This window comes from Fukomys damarensis, unplaced genomic scaffold (genome assembly GCF_012274545.1).
Source record: "Fukomys damarensis isolate Sample0158 unplaced genomic scaffold, DMR_v1.0_HiC HiC_scaffold_9, whole genome shotgun sequence".
NCBI classification, from domain to species: Eukaryota; Metazoa; Chordata; class Mammalia; order Rodentia; family Bathyergidae; genus Fukomys; species Fukomys damarensis.
In genome coordinates this window covers 27,163,773-27,190,827 of record NW_022900921.1, presented here as the reverse complement: position 1 = coordinate 27,190,827, position 27,055 = coordinate 27,163,773, and the positions used below count along the sequence as shown (strand labels likewise).

The window sequence follows — 27,055 nt, the reverse complement described above, 5'->3', positions numbered from 1 at the left end:
GAACAAAACCTAGAACACTTGAGAAAGCTACAACAGGGTACAACATCCTGTTATGATTGGAATGCTGGTGCATCTGCCAGAGATGGGTTGCAGGACAGCAGCCAATCAGCAGCAAAGAGAACCAAATAACGGTCTCGGATTGGCTATTTGCAAACTTCCCACCAAAAAACAACTGAGGAGGATATTTGCTTTTCCTCAAAATTGTGTGTGTGGGGTTCCCCGAATGATTATGTTAGGAAAAATACACAAGCAACTGAGGCTGTGAACTCTGAAACATGACTTTGTGAGAGTATACAGTATTATTATCATTGCAGGTGTTAGCTACTGTATTGTGTCATATGAATTTTCCTGCCTTAGGAAGTGGCTTTCACTGTTCCATGAGCTAATCACATTGTATAAGGAAGGGAGAGATAAAGACTTGTGAAGAAGATAGTGCAGCCTTAGCAAAGGGGTATGGATTTACAGAGAATAAAGATTTAACATATTAGTTACTCATATATAGAGCTAAGGTTCTTTTTTTTAGCATTTAGGAACATTGAATTGAAAATATTTAGATTATACATTTACTAGCAGTTTACATGTTTGAACTTTTGCTCACATGGAGCCATAAGTTGTGGAATTTCAAGCTATCCATCATCAAAGTCTTTCTCTATGTGAATTGAAACAAAACACACCATGAAAATAGGACCACCCAACCAACATAGTCAAAGTAATAAAGTCTTTGTACACAATTTAAGGGGACATCCTTAATTCCCTCTTCTGGTCATTATTCAGGAGGTACTGCATCTAAAGGGAAAGTGGGACCACTTAGATTTGCCAAGAACAAGTTGCTAAGCTCACCTTGTTTTCTTTTATGTTCCTAATATGGCTACTAGGATACAGATCAAGAAACTGTATAGGTTTAGGAGGCAATCTGTTCAAACAAGTCAGGATTTCCTTGAGCAACAAAAGAACCTAGGTTGTTACAGAACACAAGAACAGAAACTTAAAAGCTGTTAGAGAAAGGCAATAAAGGAAAACTCATCAGAATAACAGCAGACTTCTCAACATAAACCTTAAAGGCAAGGCCAGTCTCTCTAATGAACATAGATGCAAGATACTGACAAACAGAATACAACAACTCATCAGGAAGATCATACATCACATCATGACCAATGAGGCTTTATCCCAGGGATGCAAAGATGGGTCTATATATGTTAATCAATAAATGTAGTACACCACATAAACAGAAGCCAGAACAAAAATCACACAATTATCTCAATAGATGCCAAAAAAGTCTTTGACACAATGCAACATCCTTTCATGACAAAAGCCCCAAGAAAATAGGTATAGGAGGACCTTATCCAATCTCATAAAAGCCATATATGACAAATCTACTGACAATATCACATTAAATGGGGAGAGCTTGAAAGCTTTCTCTTTGAAATCAGGAAAAAGACAAGTATGTCTATTATCACCATTCCTGTTCAATATGGCCCTCAAAACAGCCAGAGCAATCAGGCAAGAGAAATTAAAAAAGAAGGGATATAAGTAGGAAAAGAAGTAGTGAAATTATCATTTTTAGCAGATGATATAACCATTTGTAGAGAAGATCCAAAAAATTCCACCAAAAGATTCTTACAATTAATAACTAAATTCAGTAATGTAGCAGGATACAAAATAAACATAAAAATCAATAGTATTCCTATATACTAATAATGAACTAACTGAGAAAGAAATTAGGAAACCAATACTATTCATAGTAGAATAAAAAATTTAAATATTTAGGAATTAACCTAACCAGGGAAGTGAAAGACCCCTGCAATGAAAACTGCGTCACTATAAAAAAGGCGTTTGAAGAGGACATGAAAAAATGGAAAGATATCCCCTGTACCTGGACGAGTAGGACCAATATAATAAAAACGGCTATACTTCCAAAACTGATACGTACATTTAATGCAATCCCATCAAAATATCAACATGACTTCTCAGAGATCTAGAGAAAACAATCTAAAATATATGTGGAAGAGATGGGATCCAGAATAACAAAAGCAATTCTGGATAACAGAAGCAAAGCAGGAGGCACTCTAATCCCAGAGTTAAAGTTATATATGACAAAAATACGGTGAGAAAATAGCATACACTGGCACAAAAACAGGCATATGGATCAACAGAACAGAAGAAGCACAAAACAATCCCAGGAACATTTAGCTATTTGATTTTTGACAAAGGGGCCAAATACATGCACTGGAGGAAAGATAGCCTCTTTAATAAATGGTACTGGGAAAACTGGGTATTCACATGTAGAAGGTTGCGTCTAGACCCCGATATTTCACTATGTACTAAACTAAAATTAAAATGGATTGAAGCTCTGAATGCTAAACAGAAACAATTTTCTAGGAAGTACAGTATCTAAAACGATTGTAGCCATAAGCACAGGCAAAGACTTTCTGAACAGATCCCCAGCAGTACAAGAAATAATACCAAAATCAACAAATAGTATGTCAAATTAAAAAGCTCAGTAAAAGAAACAACCAAGAGTGAAGAGACAGCCTAGAGAATGGGAAAAAAAATTTGTCAGTTTTCCTCAGACAGAAGACTAACATCTAGAATATATAAAAAACAAAAAAAAAAATACTTCCCCAAAATAAAAGATGTAATCAAAAACGAAAATGAAGATGCTTCACACAGGAGTACAAATGGCCAATAAATACATGAAAAAATGGTCACCGTCACTAGCCATTAGAGAAATGCAAATTGAAGCAACACTGCATCAACCGAGGTCATCGTGTATCCTTTGTACTCCATTTTGTTAAATGTGGAGAATTACACTGATGGACTTTTGTGTGCTGAAACATCATTGCATTCCAGGAATAAATCCTATGTGCTAATGGTGTACAAGCACTTTAATATATTGTTTAATTCAGTTTGCTAGTACTGAATTTTTTTGAGGATTTTTGCATCAATATCAGGGATATCAGTCTATATTTTTCTTACAGTGTTCCTGCTTGGCTTTTGTGTTTGTTTGTTTGTTTGTTTTGGTACCAGGGATTGAACTCGGTCCTTGTGCTTGCGATGCAGGCGGCAGAACCACTGAGCTAAATCCCTGGCCCGTTTGACTTTGATATCAGGATATTTCTGGCCTCATAGTATAAGTTTGAAGTATTTGATTTCATTTTAAAGCAAAATTTGAGGAGGCTTGGTGTTAATTTTTCTGTAAACGGTTGTTAGAATTTACTAGTGAAGCCATCTGGTTCTGTTTTTTTTTTTTTTTTTTTCCAGAGAGAGTTTTAAAAATTTTTATTCATCTCCTTACTAGTTATGTCTGTTTGATTTTCTATTTCTTCATGATTTAGACTTGGTTGATTGTATAATTCTAAGAATTAATTCAATTCATTTGGTTATACAATTTGTGGAGATATGATTGCTCCTAGTAATTTCTTATGATCCTTTTTATTTTTGCAAAAGATGGGTAATGTCTGCTTTCTTGTATACTACTAGTTATTTAAGTCATTTTTTCTAGTCTAGTAATATTACTGATCTTATTGAAGATAATTCTTGGTTCTAGTGGTTTGACTGTTTTTCTATTTTTTGCTATAATATAAGTATTTTCTTACTTCTGTTGGTTTTGAGTTTTGTTTTTTTTATTGTTCCTTAGGGTGTTAGGTTGTTGATTTGGGTTCTTATTTCTTAATGTAAGTATTCATGGCTGTATATTTCCTTCTCCATACTGCTTCTGCTGCATCCCAAACATTTTGGTATATTGTATTTTTAAGATATTTTCTAATTTTTTAAACATGAAAAGAGTAAATTTATTCTCCCTTATCTAAGATACTTTGTAACAGTTTACTATTAAATTATCATTAGTTTCTTTCTGTGATGGTCATCTCAACACGCACCCCTGTACACCCACCAGCCCTCCTACTTCACAATTATCTATCTTGTTAAGAAACAACAACAAATATTTTTTCTATATACCAGATTGCAAAATCATTAAAGTTGACTGGACTGAACTCAACTCATGCTTTATGAACTAATCTGTTTTTCTCATATTTATTACAATTAAAAAATAATGGTTTGGGGCTGCGGATTTAGCTTAGTGGTTCAGCTGACTGCCTTGCAAGCTCAAGGAGCTGAGTTGGATCCCCGGTACCAAAACAGAACAAAACAAAACAAAAAATCACACAGACACAGACACACAGACACACACACACACACACACACACACACACACAACAATAGTTTACAGAATATTTTGCTTTTAGGTAAATGTCAATTTTCAACTCTCCAGATTATGCAATTTTCTTTTAAATCCATCTCCTTAAATTTATAATCTTATAGTGATTCCTATAAAACAGCTAAAAGTTTATTATCTTTTCAACTGAATCCAAATGTCTGCAGTGGAGAGTATAGATGAAAAAGTATCTTCTCCTATGATTCTAGTCTTGGCTGAGATTAATGTTTAGTCTTACTATTGGTTATAGTTAAATGTTTTGAGTATATCAGTATTATTTTATGGATATTTAAAAAATATTCCCAACACAGTTAAATACAGTCTTAATCATTTTAAAATGTTTATTGCTAGTAGGAATATTTTATCCTGATTATACTATTTTCTGGTTCTTGCCTACTTAATGTGTATTGGCCTATCTATTGAACTATGATTTTTCTTTTTTTTTCTCATTGAGTTTTTTGCTTCATTTTAGGTATACAGTACAGTTACATTTATCATTGGGATCTTGTACCTTTACACGACAAGTCTTGGTTCTCATTTTTTCCCCTTACCCTTGCCCTCCCTTTTTCTAATTTTTTCTTGTGGTTGTTTGAGCATCTGTTGTTGGATTCCTAATCATGGCAGACTAGGGGCAGACAGCACTCACAAGCTGCTCCAGGATATGCATCCAAACCAATAAGTATGGAGCTCTATGAGGAGATAAGGGAACCATAGTAAACTGCTGGATTGCAACTTGAATGAGCCAGCAATCAGGCAGAAACCAGAACTCTTGGTATTTGGAAAGATAAGCAAAGTAGCGGGAGTAAAGCACACTGGTATTGAATAAGGACAGCTCAGTGGGGGCAGGGGGTAAGAGAAATCTTCAGCATACTCTTTCAAATGTTGACTTTACCATCAGACAAATATACATCTTGAGTAAAAAGGTGACCTAAGTTTAGCCAAGTGATTAAGGATGGGAGAAATAACTCTCAGCATTTCTCTGTGGACTTAGTGTCAGGTTGGGAGCCATCTTAGAAGCACCCCTCTCCCTTCATCTCTGCCTTTCCAGACCATGCAGGAAATGGATTTAGACAGGACTGAGATGGGAAGCCATCATAAAAGTAAGTACCCCTTCCTTAATAGGTGGAGAATAGAAAATTCCCACTTTTTAAAATATCTCCAAGATGCAACAGCCTCTTCTCTCCAGGGAGGCAATGGTACCCTCCTTAGAAGTTAGCGTGGGTCCACGAAAATGGTGACTGTGATATAGAAAAACTAAAATCATAGGACTGGGAGAAATGCCTGAGTGGCTGGATTGTATGGGGAATTGGACTCCAGGCTGGGAAAGTTTCATCTTGAAATCCAGATGGCAGAAGATGGAAACCAGCAGGTGGAAGGGGCCAAGAAGCAAAAAAACAACAGTGGTTTGAACACTATGAAAGGGAAATAGTTCAGTGTATGAGGTTTTTCAGGGGAAGAGTGTCTGAGTCTGGGAATATTGCTGTACAGACCAACAGAAGGCTGGGTGGGACTCACAGCTTCTCATCCCAGCTCAGATTCTGTATACTCAACTGGCTTTACTCTACTCAGAGGCATTCAGAGTAAACACAGCAAGCCGCACTATATGCTGAATCCACAGTCTAGACCTGCCTGCAGGCTAGATGACTGAGATATTTGGTGGACAACTTGAATTTTTCCTGCACCCACATATCCAGGTACAGAAAAAAAATTGAGATTTCCAGTGTGATTAGTCTCTCCACTGATAACCTCATCCTAGAACTCATCTATAGCCGTGAGGGTGGAATTCCCTTCCAGTTTGCCCTTAATGGTTTCTCCTACTTGGACTGAAGCTGAGAAGGAGAACTCTGGACTAAAAAGATTTTCACAGCTATCCTTTTATCAGATGGTGTCCAGCAAGAGAAGTCTGGGGAAAATACTTTTCTTCATTATAGTTAATCCCCACAAGGAGAAATATTGGATGTGTGAGTGTGTGTGTGTGTGTGTGTGTGTGTGTGTGTGTGATCACAATTGCTCCCATAGTGTTCTACTTTATTTTGTCATTTTCTCACAATGGGATGTTGTTTCATAGGGTTTTCTAAATTTGTGTTTCTGTTAATTACTTAGATTCAATCTCTCTATTCTTCTCTCACTTTCCAGTTATATTCCCTTTTTATTCTTTCTTTTCTTATCCTTTTATGCCTTCTCAAATCTCACTTTCCGCTTTTTTCTTGGATATAACTATTTTCCTTAGTGACTATTTTTTTTTCTTCCACTGGGGATTAAATCCACAGGCTTCACATTAAGCCCTTTTATCTTTTTTTCTTGAGCTAAATTTCCCAGGCTGGGCTCAAAGTTGTGATCCTCTTATCTCAGCCTGTTAGAGTGCTGGGATTACAAGGAATGCATCATGAGGCCTGTCTTGTTTTTATTTTTTCTAGTCCATTCTACATTATTATTTTTCATTTCCTTTTTTGGGTTAGTGAAATAGTAGATAACTTTAAAAATAGATTTTTAAAAATAGGTTTTAAAGTATATGTTGATAACATGGTTAGTTGTTTGGAATTTTTTTTAGCATTAGTTGTTATTCTTTCCTCATAAATCAGTGCTAGGAACTGAACTCAGTACTTTGGATAGGTTGAGTGGGTGCTTTCACTTTGAGACAAACTCAAAGCCTAGGGTATAATGCAAAGAGAAAGATATGTACTAAAAAGACTTTCATACTATCATGGCAGTGATAATCAATCCAACTCATCTGAAAACTTCAACACAAAAATACAAGAATAATGAGAAAAGGTGCCTCCAAAAATTTATAACTCCCCCAAATCTTGAAATAGGTGAAAATCCAAAGAATTTAAAAACTGATAGTTAAAATGATCAGTAAAGTCAAAGAAGATATAAAAAGCCAAATTAATCAATTGCTAAAATGATCAGTGAGATAAAACAAAATACAAATAAGCAGCTTAATGAATTAGAACTACAACAAGACATAACCAGAAAAGAACATCTCCACAGTGTCATAGTCAAACTGCCAAAAATTTAGAAGAAATAATCACATAATCTGTTAGAGAAAATATCAAATCACTCAGAATAGCAAACCCAGCAGAGTAACTGCAGATTTCTCAACAGCAACTCTAAAGAGTAGGAAGGCTTGGAAGGATGTATTTAATGTCCTGAAAGAAAAGAACTGCCAACCTAGATTACTATATCCTGCAAGGCTGCCCTTCACAATTCAGATCTTGATCTTCCAAGGTAAGAATAAACTACAGAAATTCATGACTACTATGCTAGCATAGCAGAAAGCACTTTAAAAAAATCCTTAACAAAAAGTAAAAAGTCAAACATAAACACGAAACCAAGGAAAACAATAAATCCTATAGGCAAAGTAGATAAATGAATGAGAATTAGGAATGAATTAAACACTAAAAAAAAAAAGACAGAAATTAGTACATACCTTTCAATAATGACACAAGGTAAATGGTCTTAATTCTTCAATTACAAGACACAGACTTGCATATTGGATCAAAAAACAAGACTCCCACTATATATATGTTGCCTGTAAGAAACACACTCCATCTGGGAGGACACACAGTCTGAAAAGATGCAAAATGATGCTCCAAGCTGGAGACCAAAACAAGCAGGAGTAGGTGTCTTTATACAAAAAACAAAACAAACAAACAAACAAACAAAAAACAAAAACCAAAAAACCAAAACAAAAAACAAACAAACAAAAAAAGGCTTCAAACTAAAATGAGAAGAGATAAAGGACACTACATATTTTTAGTTTTTTTGGCACTACATATTCTTAGAGAACAATTCACCAAGATGTAAATATATCCAATGTTGGCACATAAAATTTTGTAAAACAAACACTACTTAAATAGTCAGATAGACCCCCATTCCTAGTGAGTGAATTCAATACCCCACTATCACAAATAGATAAGTCAATGAGACAAACAAATCAACAAAGAAAAATCAGGGTTAAACTATATTATAGATCAAATAGACTTAACACATCAATAACAGCAGAATAAACTTTCAGCAGCCCACAGAATTATCTCCAAAATAAACCATATTTTAGGCTATAATTCAAGTCTTAACATATACAAAAATTTGAAATAATATCATCATACATCCTATCAGATCACAAAGGAATGAAGCTACAAATTGGCAGCAAAAGAAATCACTGAAAATATATAAACACATGCATATTAAATACACATTTAAATTATTGGTGGGTTGTTGAAGATACCAAGGGAGAAATTAAAAATTTCCTAAAATCAAATAATAATAGAACATATCAGAACCCGTGAGACACAATAAAAGTTCTAAAAGGGAAGTTTAAGGCCAGCATAATGGCACATGCCTATAATCCCAAAATTTGGGAGGCTGAGGCAGGAGGATTGCTGTTTGAGGTCAGCCTGAACTGTATAGCGAAATCCTGTCTCAAAAAAAGGAGCTGGGGTATAGTTATAAGTGACTACATCAGAAAAACAGAGCAATCCCAAATAACCTAATGATGTACTTCAAGGTCCTAGAAAAACAAGAAAAATCCAAACCCCAACCAGTAGAAGAAAAGAAATAATAAAGATCAGAGTGTAAGTTAATGGACTAGAGACACAAAACAATACAAAGGATCAATGAATTAAATAACTGGTTCTTTGAAAATGATTAACAAGTTTATATATAAAATGTTAGACAAACTTACAAAAGAAAGAGAATACCAAAATTAATAAAATTAGAGATGAAGAAGGCAAGATTATAAAACACCATTGAAATTCTGAGATTATTAGAGATTATTTTGAAAACTTCTATTCCAATAAATTGGAGCATTTAGAATAAATTGATATATTTCTAGACACAACCTGCCAAAACATAAAAAAGATATAAAAAACTAAGCATATCAGTAACAAGCAATGAAACTGATATAGTAATAAAAACTCTACAATCAAGAAAAACCCAGGACGTAATGGATTTACTGTTGAATTTTACCAGATCTTTAAAGAAGAACTAACAACAATATTCCCCAAACTTTTCTAAGAAATGGAAAAGGAAGAAATTCTTCTGAATTCATCTTGTAAAGACAGCATTGTTCTGATACCAAAACTGGTTAAGGATTCAACTAAAAGGAATATTTCAGACAAATATTCTTGATAAAACAAGATATCAAAATTATCAATAAGATCCTTGCAAACAGAATTCAACAACACATTAAAAACATCATATAACTTAATCAAGTTGGTTTCATTCCAGGGATGCAAGAATGATTCAATATACTTAAATAAATAAATATAATATACCACATAAATAGAACCCAAGGGAAAAAATACTGATCATCTCAATAAATGCAGAAAAAGCCTGCAACAAAATAATCTAATATCTCTTCATGGTAAAAGTCCTGAAGAAAATAGGCATAGAAAGATCTTTCCTTGAATTAATAAAAAACATCTAGGCCATGTGTGGTGGCACATGCCTGTAATCCCAGCACTCGGGAGGCTGAGGCAGGAGGATCGCTGTGAGTTAGAGACCAGTCTGGGCTACATAGTGAGTTCCAGGTCAATCTCAACTACATAGTGAGACTCTATATCAAAAAAAAACCTAAAAAAAAAAAACAAAAAAACCAAAACAAAACAAAACAAAAAAAAACAAAACCAAAACAACCCCATCTATATGACAAACCTATAGCCAACATACTAAATGATGAAAAACTGAAAGTATTTCTTCTAAAACCAGGAATGAAACAAGGGAGTTCACTTTAACCACTTCTGTTCAATATAATACTCAAAAAGTTAGCCAGGGCAATTAAGCAAGAGAAAGAAAGCATGAAAATAATAAGAGAAGAAATAAAATTATCCCTATTTTCAGAGGATATGACCCTTTATATATAAGCTTCTAAAAACTACATCAGATGACTCTTCAATCTGATAAGCAAATTCAGCAAAGTGGCAGGATATAAAATTAATACACAAAATTAAACATTACTCCAATACATCAATAATGAATTCTATAAGAAAGAAATCAGGAAAACAAGTGCATTCACAATAATTTAAAAAATCTTAAGAAGCAAGCTAACCAAGGAGGTGGAAGATCTCTTTAATGAAAATGACAGAATGCAGAAGAAAGAAATTGAATAAGACATTAGAAAGTGGAAAGGCTCTCCTAGTTCATGGATTAGCAGAACTGATAGTGTTAAAATGGTTATATCATGTATCTTACTTTTCTTGTTGCTGAGACAAAATATCCCATATCCACAAGTCTCCATAGTCAAATGGTTCCAAGAAGGGCATGGCAGAGGAGAAACAGACCATGGAAAGGCAGGCAGAAAGCAGCAAACAGCAGCAGAAGCAGCAGAAAGCACCAGTGAAGCAAGCTTCCCTTTCCTTTTTATACCAGCCAGGCCACAAGCATTTTGTGTGGTGTCATCCATATCCAGGGTGGACATTCCCATTGTCCACATGCAGATTCCAATCAGTGGACTAATTTGGTACCATTTACCCATTTATCTCAGTATTATAGTCTCTAGATCCAGCCAGCTCTGAAAAGCCCCACTTAGGAGTGCATGAGGTTTTGGGGGAACATCTAGATACAAGCCATAACATCATATTGTCAAAAGTGGTTTACAGATTCAATGTGATTTCTACTAAAATACCAACAACATTCTTCCCAGCACTAAGAAAGTATAATCCTAAAATTCATATATAAGCATAAAAGACCCAGAATATCTAAAGCAGTACTGAGCAAGAATAATTCATTATGCTTTCTCAGTACTGCTTTAGATATTCTGGGTCTTTTATGCTTATATATAAGAAACTATAATAGTACATAAGATCCTAATGAAATAATTGACAAAGTGAAATAGGAAGAAAAGGGCTAAAGGTGTAGGGAAAGTGGGAAGGGTAGAGTAAAGGTAATAAGGGAAAAGGAAAAATATGAGAAAATGAAAAAATGGAAATAAAGTGTTTGTAAATGGGGAGGGGAGGAGGGGGTGAAAGGAGGGCAGGGACAAGGGGGAAAAATGAGAACCAAGACCTGTCATGTAAAGGTACAAGATCCCAATAATGAATGTAACTGTACTGTACACCTAAAATGTACCAATAAACTCAATGAGAAAAAAAACAACAACAAACCAACAAAAAACCCCCAAATAAACCCATGTACCTACAGCCATTTTATTTTTGACAAAGGGTACAAAAACATATGCTGGAGAAAAGATAGCCTTTTTAATGAAGGGTGCTGGGGAAACTGGCTATCAACACGAAGAAGACTGAAACTAAATCCCTATCTCTCATTCTGTACTAAAATCAAATCAAAATGGATCAAAGACCTAAGTATAAAACCTGAAACTAGTAAACTTCTATAAGAAAGCACAGGGGAAATCCTTAAAAGCCATAGGCACAGGAAGAGACTGAATAGGACCCTAATAGCAAAAGAAACAATGAGTCTAGAAAAGAGACTAAATCAAGTTTAAAAAGTACAGCAAAAGAAACAATTGGCTAAAGAGACAATCTACAGAACAGAAGAGTCCTGTTAGTCATTCTTCTGATAGATTATATCCAGAATGTATAACTCAAAAAATTAGTGCTCCCAATACAAACAGTCCAATCAACAAATGGGCAAACTTATTCTTCTATTATTTCTTTTTCTCATTGAGCTTATTGGTACATTTTAGGTATACTTTTCAAAAGAATTTCAAGCGGCAGTAAGCTTATGAAATACATTCAACAGCTTTAGTCACTAGGGAAATGCAAGTGAAAATTACACTCAGATTCTATCTCACCCTAGTCAGAATGGCTAACATCAAGATTATCAAAAACAGTGTTGGTGAAAACGCAAGGGGAAAGGAATCCTTCTATACTGTGAGTAGTAATGTGAACTATAAGTAGAAGTGCTATGGAAATCAGTATGAAGATTCTTCAAAAAACTAAAAATAGAAATGCCATGTGACCCATCTCTACCACTCCTTGATATATTCCCAAACGAATGAAAGATAGCAATAGTGCAGTGATACACGTATACCCATGTTTATAGCACAGCAATTCACAATACCTGAGCTGTGGGAATAGCCTAGATACCTGTCACCTGATGAATGAGTGACAAAATGTGGTATGCATATACAATGGAATACTTTTCAGCCATAAACAAGAAGGAAATCATATCATTTTCAGGAAACGAACTAAATTGGAGGCTATCACATTACATGAAAGAAGCCAGCCTCCGAAATTTAAATAGTGCACTTTTCTCACAAATGATCAGTCTATGAGTGAGAATGAATAAATAAATAAGAGATGATAAGAAACTAAAGGTTGACTTTTAGAGATAAGGAGGGAGATGGGAGTGTGAGGAAAGGGCGAGGAGTATAATGAGGATGGAAATAATAAAAATGTTATATGCATTTACTAATATGCCCAGATGAATCTTATTCTGCACCAATAAAAAGTGTGTTTATACATATTTGTGGTTTTCCAGATATTCTTCTTCTTGCTATTATTGTCTAGCTTTTTTTCATTATGATTGGAAACTATTTTGTTATCCATTATTTTTTCCTCTTACTATTATTTCTAAGTAATCTATTTATCTTTTCAAATCTGTCAATGTTTTCTTCATATATTAGGAGCTCTGATATTTATTGCATAAATGTTTATAGTTATTTATCTTGTTAAATTGACACTTTTATCATCACATGATGTTCTCCTTTGTTTATAGTTTTTCACTTAAATGTCTTTTGGGTACAGTTTGCATGGAGCATCTTTTCAACCCCTTCACTTTCAACCTATGCTTTGACTTAGGGTAAAGCGAGCCTCTTATGGAGAGCACATAGATGAGGGCTGGGGATTTAGCTCAGTGGTTCCACCACCTGCCTTGCAAGCAAAAAAAAAAAAAAAGAAAAAGAAAAAAAGAGCACATAGTTGAATCCTATTTATAAAAATCCATATGATAACTATGTCTTTTAAAGATAGATTTATTTTTAAGAGTTTTAGATTTATAGAAAATTGACTACAGAAATTGTCTATATATTTTTACTAATCTCTTGTCTTCATGCATGTATAACCCTTCTTTTTATCAATATTATTATTTTTTTTATACTGGAGGTTGAACCTAGGTCCTTAGCACTGAGCTACATCCCCAGGCAGGCCACCTTTTAAAATTTAATTTAAAAAAAAAATTTTTTTTTGGTCTTGTTGTTTTGAGCCAGTGTCTCACTATGTAGTTCAGGCTGGCTTTGAACTCATGGCAATGCTGCTGCCTCAGCCTCCTGAGTGATGGGACTATAGTCATGCACCACTATGCCCAGGCTTTAATTTTTATAAAAAGTTTTGAGACAGGGTCTGGCTGAGCTACTAAGTGGTCCAAGCTGGTTTGAACTTGTGATCCTCCTGCCTCAACTTCCAAGAGCGCTGGGATTATAGGGCTGCACCAGCATGCCCAACTGGTACATTTCTTGTAATCAATGGATTTACATTAACCTGTCATTATCACTTATGTTCCATTGTTTACATTAGGGTTAACTTTTGATTTTGACAAATATAAAATGACATGCATCCACCATTATAGTATTATACAATAGAATTTCACTGCCCTTAAAATCCTCTGTGCTCAGTCTATTTATCCTTCTCTCCCTTCTTATACTCAATCTGCATTCAAACAACAGAGTAGTAATGTAGAGAGAAAGCTGAGAGATCAATGGAACATGCTAAACCTAGGTGAGTCTAGCACATGAAAAAGCATTGTTCTTTATTAGTCTTGTAACTTTGAATTTTTCCAAATAAAATATTTTTTAAATGGCCCATGATTTTATCCACCTGAATTTTATCTCCCTTTTGAGATTCTCTGACTTCAGTCTCATGGTTGCCCCACTTACATGCTACTCCTACTTAGAATGTTATATCAGCTATTGACTGAGACAAGTCAAGAACAGTGGAATTATACACTTACACAACTGAGGTTCTAACCTTTGTGTTTACAGCATATGAAAAAGGAACACAAAGAAAATGAAATAAAAGTATTTAAACACACAAAAATAAAAATTTATACAAAATGCCAGGAATCACATTTACAACATCATTTCAGATAATAAGGATCAGATTATAAATTTTGGAGTTGGTAACATTTGAGTTCTAATATTTTCTCTGTAATATATGCATTGTACAACTTAGAGAAGGACATTTCACCTTTTTCTTCTTTAGTTTCCTTTCCTTAAGGGGATATAAATCATCACTGTAGGTGGGAAAAACAAGTATCCTATCATTTGAAGATTTTTGGAAAGGATAAGGAGGGAAAACTAGGTACCAAGTAGTTTCCTACCTGAAGATTTTAGTAATTTGGTGTTTTTCAAGTCTGAGAAGTTTTGCAGTTTTCAAGAATTTCTGGTTGCAAGAGAGTAGGAAAAAGAACTGGAGAAAGAAAGGGCCTTCAATTTCTAAGGTCCTGTGTGGTACATGCTTTATGAGTGATCATTTAGTACTTATGATATTATAGACAGCTAAGTTAGATAGAAATTAACAGGCAGCCAGAGAGAGAGAAGTCAGTGCAGAAGATAAGACACTTCAAAATTGTGGCAGGAGACAAACTGGCAAAGAGGCAGGACTGCAAACCTTGCCAGTGATAGACAGCAGCTTGAGATTGTACTGTAATCAGCACCAGATGGTCCAGGGCATGGGTGGGTAACCAGAACACCCTAGCCCAGACTCCTATCACTTCCCCAAAGTGCCTTTGCTCTTCTTCCGTTAGAAGTTAGAGATAAGCTGAAGTTAGTGGTGCCCACCATGTAGCCTCTCTCTGTGTCTCTCTTTCCTATTCAATCAATATTAGCTAAGCTACTATTCTTGTAAGCCCATAGCTTGGTCCAGAGTGGTCTGAGACATGGTCATTTTCATGTATAAAAACCTCCAGACGTGAAGTCAACCAGTAACAGATGCTGGAGAGGCTGTGGGGGAAAAGGAATCCTTCTCTACTGCTGGTGGGAGAGTGAAGACTGGTGCCACCACTGTGGAAATCAGTGTGGAGATTTCTCAAAGAACTAAAGCTAGAGGTTCCTTTTGACCCAGCTATACCTCTTCTTGGTATCTTCCCGAAAGAATTAAAAACAGCATACCACAGCAATATATACACATCCATGTTTAGAGCAGCACAGTTTGTAATAGCTAAATCTTGGAAACAGCCCAAATGCCTATTAACTGATGAGTGGATAAAGATTTTTTTTTAAATACTACTCTTTCATAAAGAAGGATGAGATTCAGGTATTTATAGCTAAATGGAGGGACCCTGAGACTATACTCTTCAGTGAAATAAACTGGACACATGTTCAAATAGTGCATTGTTTCTCTGATGTGAGAAACTGAACGTGGATTTAAGGACTGAGATGCATAATGGGTGTTGGGAAATGGGAAGAAAGTGTTTCAATGGGAAGGGGAACAGGGAGGAGGGAGTGAGAAAGGAAGTGAAAAGAAAAAAGTGAAAATGGGAAAAAGTGGAAACAATGCTTTGTTCATAGGGAGGAAAGGGGACTGAGAGGGAATGGGATAAAATAAAATAAAATTTATTAAAAACAAAACAAATAATACCAATCTACTTTCCTGTCTCTCAGGTGCTTTCTCTCAATAAAATTTTCCAACTCTTATCCTCCTCTGTCCTTGAGTCCATTCTTTGGCTATCTAGTGACATGAACTTGGCATACCCCACATTATTCAGACTGGGAGTCACTTCCCAGTGACAGCGACCCTCCTTTATACGGCTGGTGGAGGTGGAGGCTCTGAAAATCTCCTCACAGGTGTTCTGGCAACAGCTATCCAAGTAAAGTTGAATAAACTATTTTATATCCATATAATTAAAGATTGTATCTATTAAGAGGTATCTCATATTCCAAAAGGAATAAGTAAATATTATATATCATGGAAAACAAATTATGTAAGGGGTGCCATATTTTTGGTAAAAGGTTTTAGTATCTACCTCTGCCCAGGTGCTAATTTACCCTAACCCAGGAGGCCACAAAAGAAAGTTAACAATTTTGGTTGAAAAGGGGAATTAGAGGACAGAGGACAGAGAACATTTTTTTTTTTTTTACTCTACTGTAAGACCTAAATTACAAGCCCATGCTAAATGACAAAGGGCCTAGGAGACGGTGCTCTGACCCCCTCTCATTGTAGCCATAGCCCCGACCTTTGTTCTAACCCTGGCTTAGGAATGTAAGGCAATCTTGTACTGTTTGAAGTCCGGATCCGAATTAATGTGTAAGTTAGTGGTTCTAGACATAGAGAGACCCCAAGTTAACTGTCAAACTGTTTGCTCATCCAAAATGTCTTGGTGACCTTTGAAACATCCTATGGGTGGTATCTGTTACTCATCAATATGTGACTGTCGAGTAAGTGGCTGCTGACCACCAGGTCAAATCAGCAGACCTTTGTCCCCTGCCTGCAAGCCTAAAATGTTAGCCTCCCCTTTTTTAAACCTCTATAAAAAGGACCTCAATCCCTGAGCTGGTGCCTCTCTGAGCCAGCTACTTGGCTGTGAGAGTGCTGTCTGGCCAGACTAATAAAGGTCTATTTACCGTCTAGCCTTGGTGTGTTCCCTCCTGGGTTTCTCGTTTCTCCGTGGAGCTCCCGGAGCCTCGCTGGGTTTTAGGGCTCAGCATCGTGGAGGCCCTTCCGCCTGTTCACGCTCCGTGGAGTGGAAGTGAGACTTTGAGTCTTACACGATTTTCTTTAGTACTTTGTACATTCATTACATGTTTAAAATTTTTTTAAAGCAAAAGGTGTGTTTTAGAACATATTTATATTTGTAGGGCTGGGGACCCCACAAGGACCTTTTCCATGCTAGGCAAGTGCTTTACTACTCAGCTACACTCCTAGTCCTAAAACTTTTAATTTGAGATAATTGCAGATTCACAAATCTTTGTTCTTAAACTCACAACTGACTTCTCCCCCACACCCACCCTGCGCCCTGTTCTTCTCCAGGGTCTTGGTTTGCCCTGACAACCACAACATATCTCGTTTATGGGAACTGTGAAGTGGGGAAAATTCAAGAGATGTCGGGGGGGCATATGTACTTTTCATTATTTTTTGCATTTACAATAAATCGCATGTACTATCACCCCCCACGCACAAAAAAGCCAACAAAAAACAAAACAAACAAAACAAACCCAGATCCCCTCCTCAACTTCTGCCTACCACCTATCCCTAACACTTTCAGTAAGGTCCTCCTAGGCCAGAGCTGCTGCTCAAAACGAGAGGGAGGGAGGTGAGAAACAATTCCACATATAGTATTTACTGATGGGTGAATTGGAACGTTGGTTCCCTTCCTCAATTAAATAGTACAAACATATTCGCCAAGAAGTAGGTAAAGTAGAAGTAAGACCCTAAAAATATCAGAGTCGTTCATAACGAAGCAAATTTATAATGGAATCCTTACTATTTTAGAGGGCAGAAACCGATTCGCGCTGCATGCCGGAATTTGTAGTCCCTTTCTGGGCGGGCCGCAGCGCGCCTACGCAAGCGCACGGGCGCTCTTCCGAGCGCATGCGTACGGCAGCGGCGCCAGAACTGACTAGCGGAGAGGGCCGCTCTTGGTCCGCCGGGGTCTCGGCATGGCTGTACCCGCGGCAGCTATGGGCCCTTCGGCACTGGGCCAGAGTGGTCAAGGTTCCATGGCCCCCTGGTGCTCAGTGAGCAGCGGCCCGTCGCGCTACGTGCTTGGAATGCAGGAACTGTTCCGTGGTCACAGTAAAACGCGCGAGTTCCCGGCTCACAGTGCCAAGGTGCACTCGGTGGCCTGGAGTTGCGACGGTCGTCGCTTAGCTTCGGGATCCTTTGACAAGACGGCCAGCGTCTTCTTGCTAGAGAAGGACCGGTTGGTGAGCTGCTGGGCCTTGCCCTGGCCAGGGAGAGGGGTGTGGGGCAGGGAGGGGTAGTTGGGTTAATGGGACGAGAGTGCGGAGATGAAGGAGGTTGTGTGCTGGGAGGAAAGAGGAGTAAGCGGCAAGGGGAAAGGAAAGACTGGTGATGAGGAGGGGGAAGGTCGGGGTACGTGGGGAGCGTGTTAGTGAAATGTGGTGCTGAAGGGAGTGCAGTGAGGAGAGGATGAAGTTAGACGAAGTTAGAGATGAAGTTAAACTAGACCAAGAGGATAGATGGAACAGGGTGGGGGGGTTGTGGTGGTGAGGAATCCAGTGAAAATGAGTGTCCCAGAGCTTTTGGGTTGGTGGAGGCCCTGTAGCGGGTGGCTCGGCTTGGTGGTAGAGTAAGGGTAGAAAACCAGAAAGGAGGCCAGGAAGAGCAAAAAGGAGCACCTACTGTGGTAGCTCAGAACAGTTCAAGAGTAATTGAGGAAGGAAAGGAAGATATTTAAGCAGATTTTGGATTTTCTTTTGGAAGAACTGGATTCTTTTGAATTATCCAGCTCTTTGTTAGACCTTGGTTTGTATGATGCATGTGGAGGCAAATAACATCAAGATCCTGTTCTCTCAGGTCAAAGAAAACAACTATCGGGGACATGGGGATAGTGTGGATCAGCTTTGTTGGCATCCAAGTAATCCTGATCTCTTTGTCACGGCATCTGGAGATAAAACCATTCGCATCTGGGATGTGAGGACTACAAAATGTATTGCCACTGTGAATACTAAAGGTAGCTATTTAGAGAAAAGGCATTAGGAAGAATAGCTACTTGCATTCATTCAACAACCTTTCACTGAATATGTTCTTTTGGACATGTTTGCTAGCTGAATAAGACAGTCTCCACCTCTAACAGCCTTATGGTTTAATGTGGTCAGAGTCACAGGCATAAAAATAACAATATGATGTTTACAAGTGGGTACCCAGAATGAAAATGTTTATGTCCACATGGGGGAGGCAAAGAAGGCTTCATAAAATTTGAGTACTCTTCTTTTTTTTTTTTCTTGATACTGGGAATCAAACTTAGGACCGTGCATTTGCCAGGCAGGCCCAGCACCACTGAGCTACATACCTGGCCATATGAGCACTCTTTTTGAGTAGCTATAATAATTTAGCAGTCAGGATGTAGTGAGTGAGGAGAATTTGGGAAGTTCAGATAGATTAACATGACTGGAGTGTCAGTGGTCTTGGTGATCTAGAAAAAAATGACCAGAAAGTGGGTAGTACGTGTATAGACTCTGTTCATATCAGGTATTATCCTGCAAATCTTGTGACCACTTCTCATAATTGATTCATTTGTCATTGAATGTTAGATGCACTAATTTTATGTGGCAAGGTACAAGATAAACACATAAAAATTTGAGATATAACCAGATAAAAATTTAAGATGTACTGTAGATAAAGTGTAAAAAAAAAAAAACCTTTTTTGGGTCGGTAAAATTGAAATTTTAAATTTGTACATTCAGTTTGGACTTGTGGACTTTGTTGATAAGTCTCAAACATGGAGATGGAATGGTGTAGTTTTCCCCAGTTATACAACTATTGATAGATGAGTGATTTTAGGTGGCACATAGATGAACATAAATCCCTTTAAATATGTATTTAATTCCTACTAGAAGAAAACTAGCTCATAGAATTTCTCATTGATGCTAAGTTTAAGTAAATTTAGAGTCAATGGTGAATAAAGAAAAGTATAACACTTACATAGCTAGAACAAAAATTAGGAAGGTGGCATATGAATGGAGTTTAAGAAATACTGATGGAGAGAATGTGGGGCTTTTGGCTCTAGTCTGGGTGTAAATCTTGGCTGTGTAACTTCATAGCTTTGACAGCTTGGTGCACCCTCTTCTCATTCATTACTTCATCTGTGGATGTAAAGTAGACCTTAGCAAAGTGTTATGAGGACCAAATGGGAAATTTTTACATGAATGTTCTAGACTCAGTTTTTACTTCATGAGTGTAGTTCTCTTAGAGCCTTAATAAATAGAGCTTTGAAGTTAGCTCTGGTCTTTTAGGAAAATAGAATAAACTTCTGGAGGATTATGGGAAAACAGGTGATCTTGCTCTTGCTGATTATATCTGTGATTCCAGGGGAGAACATTAATATCTGCTGGAGTCCTGATGGGCAGACCATTGCTGTAGGCAACAAGGATGATGTAGTGACCTTTATTGATGCCAAGACACACCGTTCCAAAGCAGAGGAACAATTCAAGTTTGAGGTCAATGAAATCTCCTGGAACAATGACAACAATATGTTCTTCCTGACAAATGGAAATGGTTGTATCAACATTCTCAGGTAACAGGGTTCAAGCTTGGGAGACTGTCATGTCTTTGTTCTGGGTGGGTGCCATATCAGATGGAGAGATGAATTAGATAGGACACTGCAGAAGGACTTATAAGTGGTTAAAAAAAAGTCTAACTTCTATTAGGCATATTTGAACTAGTTACTTTATTATTTTATTGTATTCTCAGAAATTCCAAGTAGTTGATTGTATGCTTTCTAATTGATGAAGGGCCACATGCACTTTGAATTGTGGCTAATTTGTACTCAAAGTTTCACTGTTAAAAGCACTTTTCCACTAGTGAAGCCATCACCGTCATTCCTGATCCCCAAGTTTAGAGGCTTATTTTATGTACTCCTGTAGGGAGCATTTCTCATTTATATTGTAATTGCATGTTTACTTACCTGTCTCCCCCATTAAACTGTAAATTCCTTGATGGTAGAGGTTGTGCTGCTATGTTTACTACTGAATTGTTAATGCCTAGCTTATTATCTGTTGTTATAGTAGGATCTCAGTAAATATTTGTTTTCTAAATAGATGAAATTGTGGAATTGAAGTTCAGGTCTGTTCAGTTCTATTCTTATTACTATCCCAGTGAATAGTGGAAGGCAGAGTGAGATAGGTTCTGTGCTAAAAAGGCAAAAGGTTTACAATGGAATCCCAAAAAAGACCATATCATAATGACTGTGGAAGTTGTAAAAGGAAGCTTCTGACCTTGATCTTGAAAGGTGAATAGAACTTAACAATCTGCACATGGGAAGTACCCAGCTGATGAAAAAGGTTTGAATGAGTGTGACATATTTGGGGAGTAGTTAGGTCAAGATTGTTGAGGTGTGGTGACAGGTAGGATACGTGAAGAGGCCATAATAAAAGGAATATAAAGTGACCAAAGTATAAAAGGTCTTAAATTCTGTACCTATCAACATGGATTTTATTTTTTAGGCAATAGGGATTCTATAATTAAAAAAATAATATTTTAATTATACAGATTTTACAATTGCATAGTTTAATGAATTTACATGCTTAACTCCACCCAGATCAAGAAATAGTACTTTCCAACCACCTCAGAATTCCATCCATAGGTTTTTTTCCTAATTACAACTCTCTCCCTCAAAAAGTAAGCACTACCTTGACTTTTTAAGTTTTATTGTTTTATTTACTAAGACTACATCCTTAGATACTCTTTTTGTTCATTTAAAAAAAAATTGGTAAGTTTTTGTGTCTGTTAGACTACAGGGTCCTGCTCAATTTCATTCTTTTTTCCCACAAACCAAGATTTAACCAATGGAGAATCTTCCAGTCAACACTTCAAATTCCATGGGCTTGTGAGAAAACTTTTAAAGTGATACATTTTAAAAGTGATACAGTCTCTCATTTACTATTTGGTTGCCCATAAATATAGTTTATTTAGGAAAGGCAGGACAAATTCTTAAATTTCTTTGTTTATTGTCAGATAATGAATTTGTTCTCTGTCACCTCCAAAGATGACCAGTTAGGTTTCTTTTCTCTTTTTAACCAACCATTATTGATTTGCATTTAAACATAGTTGAATGTGGTTAGTGTATTATAATTATCCTTATTGGAGGTCAGATCATCTCATTTTTGGCCAAGGAGAGCCTCTTTGAGTTGATTTCTGAGTCCTTTTTTACACTTGCTCTTAGCCAAAGGGCCGAGAAGCAATCTGAGTCCTTTTTTGATGTACTCTTTCAGTAGTCATCTCTTTCTTGATGTCTAATAGGATAAGATGTTTCAAGTTTACCTTGTGTATTTCCTTCCCCATTCCCTAACCAGAAAATCCTTTAAGTAGCTTTAGATTCTTTTATAGGGAAAATAATATTGAAGCTAGGGATGTCCATTGCTGATGCGTTCGTTGTGGCTTCTAGGCATTTCTGACAGACAAGAACTGTGTGTGTGTGTGTGTGTGTGTGTGTGTTTTAAAAAATGTACATAATTAAAGATGAAATACCTTGTGAATTCATGACAGTAACTTCCAATTAAAACTCAGGACTATAGGTTTTTTACTGAACCTCTTCTGTATTATAAATATATTTCTTTCCAAACTCAGTATTTTAGTTCTCAAGAATACAGGGAATTACAGAATTAGTTTATCCTATTGTTATTTTTTTGCCTTTATTCCATTTTACACATACACATGTCTTAATGACAAAACTGCAGTAATCACAGTGTGATTATTTTAAACAGTAAAAATTGTGCTTCTTGTGTATACTTTTTCTGTTATCCCTCATTTAAAAAATACATCCTTTTAACCATACATAGTTTCCAGAAGAACCTCTTATGCTTGTAAGTCTAATTGTTTTGATTGGCAAAGTTGTGTAATTAAGATTCCTTAGGAAGCATTCTGGAAACATTATCCTAGAGATATTTTTGTTTGTTTGTGTGAGACAGGATCTTGCTATATAGTCCAGGCTAGCCTTGAACTCACTTTGTAGCCCAGGCTGCCCTCAAATTTGTGATCTCATCCCTCTGTCTCTAGAATGCTGGGACTATACATGTGTGCCACCATGCTCAGCAATTACTAGAGTTCTTACAACTTATTTATGTACTTACAAAATTTGCATTTTCTTGTGTTTATGTGCATTCTCTTTTTTTTGATACCGGTGATTGAACTCGGGTTCTTGCACTTGTGAGGCAAGCCACTGAACTGCTGAGCTAAATCTCCGGCTATTTGTATTCTTTATATTTGATTATTTTGCTGAATGTAAAAATCCTTGGCTTGTATTTTCTTGTTTATGTTATCTTAAATATATGATGTTCCATTTTCTTTGACAGTGTCTTGCTGTGAAAAAGTCTGCTAGTAATCTAATTTTCTTTTTCTTTAGAATCGAGTAATTTTACTACTTTGTGTCCTCATGTTGGATGGTTGGTCAGGGTTCTTATTCTCATGTATGTGTTAGGCTCTTTCCATATATAACATGAAGTCTTTTTTGTATTTCAGGAAAGTTTCTTGAATTGTGGTTTTTGTATTGTCTTGATTTTTTTTCTTTTATGTTTCCTATTTTTCTTAGCACGCACCACAGTTCTGTTTTGCAGATTAATTGTTGTTTGTCTTGTTTTCAGCTACCCAGAACTGAAGCCAGTGCAGTCCATCAATGCCCATCCTTCTAACTGCATCTGTATCAAGTTTGACCCCATGGGGAAGTACTTTGCTACAGGAAGTGCAGATGCTTTGGTCAGTCTGTGGGATGTGGATGAGTTAGTGTGTGTGCGGTGCTTCTCCAGGTAAGCAACCCTGCCAGCACTTTGCTTGTTGGGTAATTTAATTTTATTTTATCCTCAGTAAAATTGTACCCTCCTCTTTTTGTTCATCCCCTGTTATAGACTTGATTGGCCTGTGAGGACCCTCAGTTTTAGCCATGATGGGAAAATGCTGGCGTCAGCTTCAGAGGATCATTTTATTGATATAGCTGAAGTAGAGACAGGTAACTTAATAAGAATTCCTTCCGTCTTTCCTCCATGGACAGCAAGCCTTCTTTTGTCATGTGTCTCCAACTGAACCTTATGTCACCAACATTTTAAGAAATGTATTTGTCTTCTTAAGACATGTTTGTGTATGTTATGATTGTCACTGCCAGGTAATAAGGGAGCAAAGATTTAGAAAAGAGAGTGGCAGGCCTGAAGAAAATTAATTTAGGAAAATATTTTATATTTTATTAATTATTTCATTATAAAGATTTTAAGTATAGAGAAGTGGAAGAAAGCATCACTTTCTAAATATTTTTTTTCTAACATTGTGGTATGTTTCTATCTCAAATTTGAGAAGCTTTTTTAAAAATTTAAGGAAATATTAAGGTTTTTGCTTTAAAAACAAATACTTAACAGATACTTGTCATAGCATTAAGATAGTGCAAGAATTAATTCACACATAGCCTTACAGGAATATATCTAATAGAAATTCTGAATCGTTTAACAAACTTTTAAAAATATATATTTTATTTTCTGTCTAACCTAGGTTAAAGATTAAAAGCAAGGTGATTGTCAAAACGCAATTATGTTTTTTGCGGCACTGTTTTGTGTATAAATAGGGAAGCCTAAATTTTCCTTCGGAAGGGAATAATTAAGTTAATGTATCCATGTGCTAAGAGAAAAAACATGCTCTATATGTGCTGAAGTGGTAGGTACAGAAGTCATATTGATGAAGGAGAAAAGCAAGTAGCCAATCTGCATGAGATGTGTACATATTTAGGTGAAGAAATTCAAACTTAATTGGTAGAAGAGCTTTTGGAAGACTATGTTAGATGTACAAAAGTGGGAGAAGATCATGTGATAGGGAAAAAGGATAAAGTTTAACTTAAATTGTTATTCAATTATTGGTTATTATTGAAATTAAAATTAAAATTTCAATTCCTTAGTCACCCTAGTCACATTTCAGGGACTCAGTAGCCACATGTGGTTTAGTGCTGCTATCCTGGACAGAGCAGAGTAGGATCTTGCCATTGCATGGTTTAGTTATGCAGCACTGCTCTATGCGCTTTATTATATGAAATAACATCTTCATATATGGATTTGTAAATTTAGAATAATATGTGTGCTTATTACATTTGGAAAATGCTGCAAACATAAAGAAGTAATTGTCACCTATAGGTTCATAATTTAAATTTAATTATTACTAACATTTTAAAATATTTCTTTAAAGGGGCCAGGGATTTAGCTCAGTGGCACCATGCCTGCTTTGCAAGCGCAAGATCTTGAGTTCAAATCTCTAGTACCAAAAAAAAAAGTCTTTACAATCTGTGTTTTCCCCATCATATGTACTTTTATTTTATTGGAGTGAATAGCATAGAAGATACAATTTTGTATCCTAAATATTTTTAATAGTTAAATGTAAGACAGAATACGAATTAACTAGTTTTATTCCTGATAGCATATAGAATAGCATCTTATTTTAATATAGTTCAGTTAGTCCAGCTTTTCAGACAGCATACACATTGCATCAATCTGTTTAAATTTTGATGGTCTGGAATGAAATGTCAGTCTTATACAGCACCACATATATCATTCATGCTTTCCAATAAATTGTAAGAGGTTAAGCTTAGAAAGCTACATGGTTATTTGAGAATATTTTCGAAGGTCTCTTCATGTCTACTTTGGTTTTCGTTAACTGTGTAAATTTTTTTATCTTAACAAATCCCATAATAAATGATGTGGAATTAAAGGCCTAAAGAAAAATGAAAGAGGTGTAGCAGCTTCAGAAACAATTTTTTGTGTCCATATAACTCGTAGATTTTTTCAGACATACAGCTGTAGATAGCTAGAGCTTGTTATCATGGAGAGTGATTTGTTAGGGAAAATGTGAGCTGTTTCTGTAATCAGTTAATTATGTATATATTTTATAGCTTTGAGATAGAATTTGCACCTGTTTGACCACTATATGCATTTTATTACATTGATCTTAAAGATTGAAAAAAGTTAAGCAGAGCTAAAGAAATAAGAGCATTGAAAAAGTTATGTACAATTTCAACGTCAGAAAAAGAAAAAAATTTCTTTTGTTCTGCTGTTTATTAAACCCAAGACCTGGAGCATGCTAGACAAGTGTTATAACACTGAAGTATATATATCTCCAGTGTGGAACAAGAAAACTTGGGGGAAAAATCTATTTGAGAGGTATTGGGTTTGCTATATCTGTTTCTTTGGAGACAGACCAATTTCAGGTACTGTCTCTGTTTCCGTGAGATGTGACATCAGGTTGCCTCTTTTTATTTATTTATTTGTTTGTTTATTTGGTTTTTTGAGACAGGGTCTCACTATGTAGTTGAAACTGACCTGGATCACTCACTGTGTAGCCCAGACTGGTCTCAAACTCACAGCAGTCCTCCTGCCTCAGCCTCCTGAGTGCTGGGATTACAGGCTTACCTCTTTATTATTATTAAATAGGGTTTAAAATTATTACCTTTCTTACTGGGCTGTCACTGGTATTCAAATAAATGTAAGCCATATGGTACTTAATGGTACTCAACAAATGGTAGCTGCTGTTACTGTTTTTCCAGAGTATAAAAAAGGATTCAGATGAGAAATGTTTAAGTTAGCTTCCCGGTAATCAGACCTGGCTCTGCCACCTGCTAGCTTGTGACCTCTTTGTGTTTTAGTGTTCTCTATAAAATGAGGTAATGATTGCCCCTATCTCACAGGTTATGGAGTGGGTTGTATGAATTAATGGAAGTATCTAGTGAGTGTGGCCTCTTATTATTAACATTGATTGATTTCTCTGTATTGATTTCTATAGGAGACAAGCTGTGGGAGGTACAGTGTGAATCCCCAACCTTCACCGTGGCATGGCACCCCAAAAGGCCTCTGCTAGCATTTGCCTGTGATGACAAAGATGGCAAATATGACAGCAGCCGGGAAGCTGGAACTGTGAAGCTGTTTGGGCTCCCTAATGATCCCTGAGAGGAGGGCCTGGCAGAGACCTTACTTGGTGCAGCTTGTCTGCTCTCTTGGACTTGGTGGGCACCCTTAATATTTTCAAATTGTTATAAAGATCTTTCTTCAGACTGCCCCTTCTAATTCCCTTTCCGTTTTTTATGTTCGATGTTTCTGTTCTTCCTTCTCTAGCAGTTAGGTGGTGTGCACTGGTAGGATGTGCAGTGACCCTGTATGCTTGACCTCTGGGGACTCCTTTTTTCTGATTCATATCTGTGATAGCCTTTGTTGAGCTTGGTGCTCCTTTGACCATTTCTAGTTTG

The 27,055-nt window shown here is 36.4% G+C and overlaps 1 protein-coding gene and 1 pseudogene across 1 annotated transcript; one reads left to right on the top strand and one right to left on the bottom strand.

The window, feature by feature from the left end:
- LOC104860972 overlaps nt 1-17,702 on the bottom strand; it is a 23,210-nt pseudogene extending 5,508 nt beyond the window's left edge.
- Nucleotides 17,703-27,055, top strand: Thoc3 (THO complex 3). Its single transcript, XM_010622137.1, has 6 exons — nt 17,703-18,035; nt 18,649-18,805; nt 20,164-20,368; nt 23,433-23,594; nt 23,694-23,794; nt 26,596-27,055. The coding sequence occupies exons 1-6, from the start codon at nt 17,769-17,771 to the stop codon at nt 26,757-26,759; spliced, it is 1,056 nt and encodes a 351-aa protein (XP_010620439.1). The 5' UTR covers nt 17,703-17,768; the 3' UTR covers nt 26,760-27,055.